Source organism: Charadrius vociferus, unplaced genomic scaffold, assembly GCF_000708025.1.
Source record: "Charadrius vociferus isolate BGI_N301 unplaced genomic scaffold, ASM70802v2 scaffold75, whole genome shotgun sequence".
Taxonomy (NCBI): domain Eukaryota; kingdom Metazoa; phylum Chordata; class Aves; order Charadriiformes; family Charadriidae; genus Charadrius; species Charadrius vociferus.
Window position 1 is genome coordinate 682,449 of NW_009648545.1, and position 11,429 is coordinate 693,877.

The 11,429-nt window shown below is 37.7% G+C and overlaps 1 protein-coding gene across 1 annotated transcript; it reads right to left on the reverse strand.

Annotated features, from left to right (window-relative positions):
• Positions 1 to 3,287: 3,287 nt before the first annotated feature.
• RNF138 (ring finger protein 138, E3 ubiquitin protein ligase) lies at positions 3,288 to 11,024 on the reverse strand. The gene is made up of 6 exons (XM_009885971.1): positions 10,865 to 11,024; positions 9,219 to 9,334; positions 6,312 to 6,380; positions 5,714 to 5,819; positions 4,832 to 4,939; positions 3,288 to 3,393 (listed from the first exon to the last, which is right to left on the reverse strand). Exons 1-6 carry the CDS (start codon positions 10,904 to 10,906, stop codon positions 3,325 to 3,327), a joined length of 510 nt encoding a protein of 169 aa, XP_009884273.1. The 5' UTR covers positions 10,907 to 11,024; the 3' UTR covers positions 3,288 to 3,324.
• Between the last annotated feature and the right edge of the window lie 405 nt (positions 11,025 to 11,429).

Below are 11,429 nucleotides of genomic sequence, written 5' to 3' on the forward strand. Positions count from 1 at the left end.
CTAACTCAATTCATAACTGTATTATCATCTGTATGTCCTTAGAATGTAAGGGCACAGAAAATATCCAGAGTTTTTCAGCTCAGAAATACAGGGCAGAAGGATAAACCATCTAGACACCACTGCGCTGGTGCAGCACTGCAACCAGCCCAAACTTATTGACAATTCTTTCCTCAGAAAAACATTACCTTTTCTTAGTAAACCTACCTTTAAATAACAAGGTTTTGCTACTGGCTCCAAGTGTTACATATTCTTTCTCCTTTAGGTTATTTCTCTATTAGAATCACATGGGACAGCAACATATGAACACAGGAGGCAGAAACCTATCATCGCCACTGCTCATGGAAAGATCTTGAGATGTGATGTAAGGTAACTTGTCAGCTCATGAGAGGATCATGAGCCACAACTCATCACTTCCAGCAGCATATACACCATTATAATAATTTACAGTGTGAAGACATACAACTGACCATGTACTTAAGTTTAGAAAGCATCTGAAAGGAAGAAGTAGCATCAAGGGGACTGATCATCTTTATTATGCAACAAAGAGACAAACAGAAAATAAAATACTTTAATAGGAGAAAAAATAGAAGGTACAATTCAAACATAATATACCATATCGAAACCATACACAATGCAACATGAACATGAAAACATTGTTAAACAGCAATCTTCTAGTGAAGATTGCACGTTTTGAGTAAAAGCATCACCCATCACAAATACACAGCTTTTTGTGCATGTCTGAGTTTCAGTGAGAAAGATCATGACCAGCAGCAGCATATTTAAATAGATCATTTCATTTTCATTAAACGCTTACCTAGTGAATGTATTGGATGCAATCTCTTTATATTAAAAGTATAAAATCTTAAGCAAGGCAGCGCCTGCCAATACAGATTTTAACATATGCAAATAAGGAGGATAAACATTTTGCAAGGTTTTTTTATATTGCATTTATACACATTTGTTGCTTTAAAATGTGTATTCAAGTCTCTCAACATTTTAACATGACTAAAATGCTCAGCAACTATGCATCAAGTGACAACTAATTATTGCTATAGAAAAATTTGTTTCCCAGAGTTTTAAAATAGATGTAATTTCATCTGCAATTCTCAAGATATGTTCAAGTAATAGAAATAGCTAGTTCCAGTGTCCACGAGGCATTCTGAATCTGTATTGGCTGTAGGCATTTATTGCCAGATCATATAAATATTTCATTGAATCTAAAAAAGTTAACTAAACTTACATATAACTATTAAAATCCTTAGGAAATGTATGCAGTAATAAAATTGCCACGGTATGCGTTTTTATTTTAAAAAGCTAAAACTCTAGCATCAGGCTACCTTGACATTCTGTTCTGTCAAAGGGTGCTATTTCATAGTCGGCTTTATAGAGGAAAAGAGAAGTATAAAGTCCAAACAATCTTTTCAGTTGGATCAGTGAACCACTCCAAATCTGTATGTGGTCACACAAGCACTAGAGCTGACAGACAAGCAAGAATAGGCAGACAGGAATACTGGGGGCAAACACAGAAGCTGGAGTACAAGATCAAAGTGTGGCTGGCTGCCAAAATACTGTATTAAGCCAGTAACAAAATACAAGACATGTTAAGTTGTTATAAAAAGGATATAACCTTTAGACATTTCTGAAATAGCCAACTTTCTCTGTATTTTAACCAGTTATGCCTTCAGTAATGTTTTACACTCTTAAAAAACAGAAGACAGAAATATCAAGTTACAGTGTATAGTGTTTTAGTTCCAACACTCAACATATTAGAACTAAGATTCACTTTGGAAACCCATTACATTGCAGAATGAGGCATTTCAACCTTACCAGTTTTGGAATATGAAATATCCCAGTATTCAAATAATAATCAAAACCTCTATTTGGAGAGCAAATGGGAGCCAGGGCACAAGAAGCAGATTGTACTTTGGCTGCACAACTGATATTGTTACATATAAGTCACCAACTAGACTAGGAAAATTACTGGGGATGTTCTCCACCACATATACAATACCCATTACGAACAGTAGTTGACAATGGTATATGGCAACACAGGATGAAGAGTCAGTCCTAAAAGGTATACATTCAGAACAGTCTCTATTTAAACCTACAAAATATAAGCTGTGCAGCTTGCCTTCCCCTTCTCCCCATTAGTATTAAATAAAAGACCTTGAAGTTATTTTACAAATGGATTTTGCATTTAAATTCAAAATTGTATTATTGCTCTGCTTTCTCCAATTTTATTGACGGTCTTGCTGGGAATGTGGAAATCTAGGATAGGAACTCTTAAAATATGTTGGTAACTATATTAGAGCAAGTTTTTCTCGCAACTGTTTATTCAAAGCCTTTGGATGCAGGAGATGTCCAAGTTTTAAACAGTCTTACCACAATAAAAAAGTTCATTTCTGAGTGTTGGTAGGTCTGAAGCCAATTAGTTCTCTAGTTACACAGCCTTCCATGAAAGATAGAACAGACCAAAACTTGAATTCCAAATGCAACAACAGAAGCTCTTAAAAAGCTCCAATAAAATGAAAAACTAGCTGGTCACAGTCATGTACTGAAAAAGTACACTTTTTGCACGTCATCTTGAATTGCTCAGAAAGTATACGGGGGGACCATCTTCCTTAGGAGGTGGGAGCACAGAGAAAACTCACCCATCACTTTAGTAAGGAAGCATCCAATTTCACTTATGCTCCAAAACGGGAAAAATAGATGTAACTATTCCTAGGCAATGGCATCATTCTTTCTCAATGAAAGGTGAAAAAAACCTGTTCTGCACTGCTGATCTATAGAAAACAAATGTTTTCATTTCTTAAGCTGTTGTTGTTTTCATTCACATGGTAATGATAAAAACCAAATCACTACATCAAATAAAACTTTGTCCTTGGGCAGGAGGAGAAAAAAAAATTATCATCTCACAGTTATCTTCGCAGATGACAGTTGAACTTAAAGAAACTCAACACTGCGACAGAGCAGCTTTGCATGTCTTTCTAAAGATACTACTTTCAAAACTGGTTTTGGTGAATTAAAATATGTGACATTAATAAAATAAATTGTGTAATTAACAGAGTAGTAAAAGTTAGAGAAAATCAAGACAACAGTGAGAAGTTCCTAAAAGATCCCTAATTCCACAGGGACAGATGTCAGTAAAGATGTGAAGTTCGAGTTTCAGCAAAATCATTTATGAAAAGTCCTTATGAGCATGGAAAAGTTAAGCCTGAAAAGTGGTTACTGAATACCATTTTCATTAATATACACTTCAGATCACCAACAGAATTAAGGTAATTTCTCTCTCAGATAACCAGTAAGATGAAGAGGGGCTATAGTTTAAAAGTTCACATGACAGGATTCTTGAACTGCATTTTGGTATTGGGCTTCTTCATCAAGCTGAAGATTCTAAACAAAATGAAAACATCATCAAAATGGACAAATACTCAAGATGTACCACAGTCCTCAGTTTAATCATTAATTTTCCACATTTCTACATAAGAATTGGCACCTAGAGGAAGACTCTTGATCTTTATGTGTACTGGATGCTTGTTTATGTTGCACAATATCTTTTATTTAACCAAATACCAAGAGATACACAAGACAGGAGAAGAATCAGATGAATGGGACAAGGCTCATTAAGCAGAAGGGTCCATCTTCTCTCCCTGGCACAATTGCATTACAGAATAGCCAGCTCAGGAAAGCTGACTCTGTCACGCAAGTCTTATAATAGGGCTTCCAACCAACCATAACATCCTCCATTAATAAAAACAAAATGTGATCCCCAGACAACAGCAATCATAGATTGTTGCGAACATACTGCTTAAAATGAGAAAGCAAACATGTATCACAAAAGATGGGTGGTTAACCCTGCTACTTTTGAAAAGTTATCTTCCAAGTTGTTCACACGCCAGAGTAATACACCTTTTTAGTGTGATTCTGGCAGCTTCCCCAAATCAGAATTCCCATCACCAGTTCTACATCCTCAAACATGCAAGATGTGTTGATGTTGAAGAATTCAATCCCCTGTATCAGTCTCCTAGCTCTTCATGCCTTTGTCACAGACCACTCAACACAAAGAACAACATGCATCACCTTTGCCATCTCTAACCAGTGAGGTTGCCTATGCCTCAAATACTATGCTTGTCTCACACAAAGCTCAAGCAGTGTACCCCAAAGCCTGCCAAACTCTGTAGAAACTACAACATAAACTCTCCAGCTCTCTGGTTCCATATGCAGAATTCAACTGGTTGTCTTGACTTATGATCCACCCAGTGACAACCTGTGTGCATGTAGTTCTGCATCTACTCCCAAGTCATTTACTCAAAGTGTGCCTGAAAGAAGGCAACAAGAACAATGATTTAATGACGCATCTCTTTTTCACATTGCAGCCTCTCTCACAACATACTGGAAGAGAGGCGGTAGCAGCAATACCCACTAGTCAGGCTGCACTTTAAGTCCTGAGAATTATGATTTAGTCATTTCTGACATAAAAGGTCAAAAATGTCAATAAAACAGAGAAGCATCTATTTTATTTCCCCCAGAAGCAGCAGTAATAACCAGTTCCGGATGAACAAATAGTTCAGATTGAGAACACTAAGCTAAAGACTTAAGTCACAAGTTTGGAGCAGAGCTTAACTGTTGACAAAACCTATTCCTGGTAGCACTTCATGTTGATAACAGAAAGCTTAAGAACAGACGGGCCTACTTCTGAGTTCTGTATAGAGCAGGAACATAGCATGTCCAGAGCACAAACAAGTTTGGTACAAATTTTTTATTTGGCATTTTTATTTAAAGAAAAAAGTTACCATTTATTCCCCAACACATTAAAGAAGAAAAAGCTTACCACAAATTCTCCGTAGTCAAACCGATGTCTTAGATTTAGATGGCTAACAAGATTTCTAGTAACCTGGTTACTATCTGCCCAAGGAAGAGATACACAAATAGGACAGATCTGAATTTGGAGGGGAAGGGGAAAGAGAAAGAATTAAAAAAAAGTTATTGGTAATACATTAAAGACACTTTCTACAGGAATAACTAGTCTATTATTCATCCCCTACCACAATACAGTAAAGATGTTCACATAAAATCATAATTCTAAGTGTTCTTTTCCTCAACTGCATAACATTCAAAAATTACATTTCACCTTGCCAAATTTCTTAACTGTTTATCTTAAGAGTGGGGGATTATCATGTCTGTCTGGCACTCCTTTTGTCAATTTCTGCTGCTTAAAATTTAGAAAAGAAAATTATTACTGCATCCTATTTGTTGTTTGGGAGGATTTTCATACAATTGAGACCATCAATTAAGCCAAAATAAAAAACTACACACCCTATACAGATGAAAAGAATAGAAAAACAAATAGATTTTTCTCCTTCACTCCCTTTAATTACCTTAGATTACTTTTCAAGTAACTGTAGGTTTCACATGAAACTCTAGTTAGGTTACAAATGGGATTCTATAGTAACAGTTCTAAATTACTAAATGAAGAAGAGTAAGCGTCAGTCTCAAAAAAGGAGAAATGCCTTATAACTGACAAGAAGCTGGACAAGAAATATTTTCAAATGAAAGCCACTCCTCTAGTTAAATAATGCACTGCATTAAGAGTATTGTCTTCCTCAGACTACGGTGATCTTTACAGATATAGACTAGCTATTGCACATTTAAAATTGTTCACGTAATTATAAAGAAAGTAGCTTAAGAAGCATACATAAGCAACTCTACTTACTACTGGAACTATCTGATAGAGATGTCTATTATTACAGTGATCCAGCAAACGCTGTCTGGTAAAATTGGCCTCCTGACACAGGGGGCATTTGAAGGTTGGATGTCCACTGTAAACAGAAATACGCAGTATTAAACAGAAAAGAGTTTTAGATGTAGTATTAAAGAAAGCTTAATTCATTTGTTATCTTGTCATTATTTTCCCTCATTTGGATAACAACAAAAAACCCCTGACCCCCACTGACATAATAGCAGATTTAATGGAGTCCCACTGCTACTTCCAAATTGCCATTTTAAAGCACATTTAAAGCACCTAAATGAGTTCTTCTGAAACTTGGACTTTAGAAAATTCTTTTGTTCCAATTGCAAATGTACCCTGTTCTTACTTAGTGGTAACAACTTTTAGTTCAAATCCTTCAGTAAAGTATTGGAAAAAAACCAATTTCTAACATATAGATGCAAACGTAGAAGAAACTACAGAGTATTTTTTTAATACAACTTGTTCTAGGTGTTTGTGGGGTTTTTTTTCAAGTTAGTAAAAGCTTGCACTACGATTATCTGGATCTATTTTAATAGCAACTATAGAAAAATAAGCAGCCTACCTTGTTTCTCCTTGAAGTATTTGATTATTAGCCATCTCGCCATTATCAGATATTGCATCACTCCTGCTACTTTAAATGAATAAAAAAAAAAAAAAACACCAATGAAAATTGTGATTATTTTACTCTACTATCAATTTTTTTAGAAGCTTTACAGTAGCAGGGAAAAAAAGATACATATATATCCATTAAGTCCCATGAATTTCAAGGCAAAACATAAAATGGCATATATCTTAACTCTCACAACTTTTTTATTTGGATGAAGGTATGTCTCGGTGTTTAGTTACCATGGTGACATACTACACAACTTTATAGGAAAGTGGTATATAAGACAACAGACATTTAGTCAACAAGAGTGGTAATAGGGATTACAGCTCAAAAGGCATTATGAACAACGTGAGTGTAAGACAGGTAGCACTTTTTAAGGTTTTTGACTTAGGACTAGGTAAATAGGCATTTAACTGCCAGGTGTTTACACAAACAATTTATAACTTTCAACTACAGCAAGATAAATCTTCTTACACTGTGCACAAAATAAACTCTTTCCTAAAGTAAGGGGTAAACCCCCACAGACAGGAACATTTTAGAAAGTAAATTTGACCATATGTGCACCTCTAGCTAAGCCAGAAGAAACTGCTCCGACATGCTGATCATCCTAAGAACATGAGTATTTACAGTCACAAATCTGGTCACAGTACATTTTTTATACTTCTGTAGTACTATAAGTACAGGTATTCTACTGTGGCATAGTCAATAAATAGTGATATAACAATATCCAGACGCTTCAGTGAAACATAGAATAGAATAACTATTTCAATTCAAAGAGACCTAAACCAATCATCTAGTCCAACTGCCTGACTGCTCCAGGGCTGACAAAATGTTAAAGCATGTTATTAAGGGCATTGTCCAAATGCCTCTTAAACACTGACAAGCTTGGGACATCAACCATCTCCCTAGAAAGCCTGTTCCAGTGTTTGACCACCCTCTTGGTAAATAAATGCTTCCTAATGTCCAGTCTAAACCTGCCCTGGTGCAGCTTTGAACCATTCCCATGTGTCCTATCACTGGGTACCAGGGAGAAGAGATGAGCACCTCCCTCTCTACTTCCCCTCCTCAGGAAGTTGTAGAGAGCAATGAAGTCTGCCCTCAGCCTCCTCTTCCCTGAACTAGACAAGCCCAAAGTCCTCAACTGCTCTTCACAGGACATTCCTTCCAGCCCTTTCACCAGCTTTGTTGTCCTCCTACTCTGGATGCATTCAAGGACCTTCACATCCTTCTTCAGTTGTGGGTCCCAGAACTGGACACAGTACTCAGGGTGAGGTTGCACCAAGGCTGAATACAGTGGGACAATCACCTCTTTTGACCGGCTGGCTATGCTGTGTTTGATGCACCCCAGGATGCAGTTTGCCCTCGTGGCTGCCCGGGCACACTGCTGACTCACATTGAGCCGGCTGTCGACTAGCACCCCCAGATCCCTTCCTGCAGGGCTGCTCTCCAGCCACCCCTCTCCCAACTTGTACTTTGTGTCTGGCATTACTCTGTCCTAGGTGCAGAATCTGCCATTTCAACCTGTTAAATTTCACCTCATTAATCATAGCCCAAAGCTCCAGTCTATCTAGATCTCTCTGCAAGGCTACCCATCCCTTGAGAGAGTCATCAGCACCTCCCAGTCTGGTATCATCAGCAAACTTGCTAATGGTGCATTCAACTCCTGCATCCAGAACATTGATAAATATATTGAACAGGACTGGCCCTAGAACTGAACCCTGAGGAAGACGGCTGGTGACCAGTCGCCAGGCAGATGTAGCCACATTCACTACAACCCTTTGAGCTCTGCCATTCAGTCAGTTTTTCACCCAGTGAACCACGAACCTGCACATCCCGCAGTTGGATAGCTTGTCCAGAAGGACGCTATGAGGGACAGTATCAAAAGCCTTACTAAAATGCAGAAAAACTTCATCCACTGCCCTCCCTTCACCCACTAGGCAGGTGACCTTATCATAGAAGGAAATCAATCAGTTAAACAGGACTTTCCCTTTGTGAACCCATGTTGACTGTGCCTGATAACTGCATTATTCTTTAAAAGCCTTTCAATAGTACTCAGTAGAATCTTCTCTGTAATTTTTCCAGGAACGTCGCTGCAACTAGTTCTGCTAACAGCTTATTAAAGTTCCACTTTCAATACACTGATGGGTTGAAAACCAAACACAGAGAAGTTCAGACTGCTAAAAAGAGAAAACAGATGTCAAAAGAAAGTAAATAAAGGACAGGCCATATATATAATAAAGTTCTATGAATCTAATATGTAAAAAAAGGTCTTCAGAAATAAGCAAAAATCCTCAACCAAACTAAACACATCAGTGAGCAGGTATGAAAGCAAAAGTTCTTTAGCTTTACTGCCTGAAAAACAAACAGTAAGTGGCATTTGTATTGTATGGTGTGTAACATACTGGAGTTCCTTATACATTTCAGAAGAGATCAGTTCAAAATAAATTCAATCAGAAAGCAAAAGCTTGCACAATAATGTTTTGAGACAGGATACCTACTAAAACAGACTTAGGAAGGGGGGGTTGGGGAATAAAAAGCGAAGGAAACTTCCCTGGGTCTAAATATTATGAAATTTGTTACAAAGTAAACCACTCAAAAGCTGTCAAGGCAATCAAAGTAAGCTGCAAATACTATACACTTTTTAGAGAGTCCCTAGAAGACATTCCAAACGACCGGGCAGAAAGGTTTTCTTCTGTTTGCTAAGAGTAAAGAAAAGGACCTGGAAAAACTGTCATTTTCTGAAGCACTAAAATATGGACAATAATTATTGCAAAAAGAAGGCGTGCCCTGGAAAAAAAAATACTTTCCTTAGGGGGTAAGGGAGAATAAGATGCACTGTTACACATAAAACACCCAGATTACCTGTTCCCTGTTGAATCCTGGGAAATCTGTAAGTTTGGAATAATAGAAGAAACACCATATTCATCCTGATACTTCTTACACGTTTTATAATGCTGTCTCATCCACGAAAATCTAACCTGTAAATGAAATGCCAAATTATTGAAATTATACTAAACAATCCAGGGATAGAAGGAAGAGTCAATTCTGCCAACAGAAAGCAATGCATGCAGAAATTATTTGGGTATCACATGCAGAAGAAACCAGAACTTGTGTTTCCCCTCTCAGCATGAATACTTTCTTCTCCAACAGGAGATCTTCATTTCCTTTTTCCATAGAGCCTCTGTCACTCTGTGAGACTGGAGAACATTCCCACACCCCACACCCCCAACAGCCAAGCCACTGAGAGACCTCTCTCAGAGGTGAAAGATACGAATAAACTCCATTTAACTGAAACAGAGTCACAGGAACTACACGTCCCAGATCCAGGATCAATGAGTGATGAGCTAGGACAGAGAGGGGCCAAGAGGATGGGATAAGCAATACTGCTCCTTCAGTCTTCTCTGGCCTGCTGTTACCTTGTGCAGAGCAAAGTCTTTTTGCATTATGTGTGTTCTGAGAATACAGAACTTTTCTGAGTGGAAAAAAAAAGGGGGGGGGAGAAAAAAAAAGGTGAATGAACACCAACTTAAGGCTGCCTATCCAGATTAAATGCAAGGAAAGAAAATGAGTTGCTTAGATTTGTCCGAAGACAGCTGTGCTGGACATGCCCTAAATCAGAATTTCAGGTCCAACAGCACTGTCAGGAAGTGCTTACAGGTTTAGAAGCTGAACAAGATCACATCTCATGCGCCTGTGCCTAAATTCCATTAGTGTTGTTCTGGGGATCCATTTGGTTCGTCCTTCCAGTTTACCAACTTGCTATTGTTTCTTTCTCCCAGCTTTTCATCCTAATGAATCATGTGGGACAAAGCAAGCAGCTCAGCTTTCCACTAGGGCTAATCTTCACATTGGCAGAACTAAGTCCCAGGTGAAACAAAACAAACATGAAGACAACTCCCTGGATTTGATACAATTAGATGTAAACAAAATGTGTGGCTGAAATCTTGCATCCATTTATATAAGAGAGATCACTCTTGATTTCAGTGGGGTTCAAGATCGCACCCAATGTTCTGAAAATAGTGACAAAGGGAATGAAGGGAATGCAAATAGACTGATGTGGCAGGGGGAAATTACATATGATTGTATGTACACCAAGAGTAATCAACCCTTATTTTTTGTTTTTAAATTAAATTTTACAGTAGCTCTAAGCACTTTCACTTCTATAGTGAAAGTTTCTGAGGTTTTCCAGATATCTGCAACTTTCCCTTTCAGTTGTCTAACTTTTCTTTTGCTAGTTTTATAGCTATATCCAGTTTTCGCATTGTTTTGGGGAAAAACTAGCACTCCACTCAAAAAGTCCTTATAAACAATACGCGATCCTTTTTCAGTTTACTTCTGTTAGGCATACCTAGCAGGCACTGCATGCCTAGTATATGCACAAGACATACAAAGCTAAGTTCAAATTGCTCTAGGCTCTTTAGCTCCAAGACAAGAATGATACACAGTAAAACTGTGTCTGGTCAAAAATAAGAACAATTTATCCAACTTTTTGTAAAGTTTTACTCTACCTGCTTCTCACAGCATCTACAGCCCCCAGAAGCTTTCTTCATACTGTTTTCAACATCTAGAGCCCTTTTGGGATATGTTCTTTCTTTTTTAGTCACGCTCCCCCGGCAGAGAGGACAATGTGTTCCACTTTCTCTGATAGCTGTCAAGAAGCACTTCCTGCAAAACCTAAATTGAAAAGTTACCACAAACACAGGTTAGCAAAGTGAAGAGAGTTAGATACTTTGTCCTTGAAGAGAGCTGGGTGATTATTAAGGAAAAAAAGATATATATCAGAGTAATAGCCTACTGAATAGAAATCTTTATAAATATAAGCAAAATGAAATAATGGTGCTTACAAAGAAGTATACGGAAATTAGGGGAACTTGGCAATGCACGTTAGGTAAAGATCTTAGTATTTACTGACTAGTATTCCTGAACTGTACACCGGATTGATCATTAATGAGATATTAAATGGTGCAGCAGGCACGTGATATTGGAAAAATCTTATCAGAGTAACTCCTGTTTATTGTCCTTAGGCAGAGCCAAAAATACTGCAAAGCTTCATTTAGCACGCGTTTCCAAAGA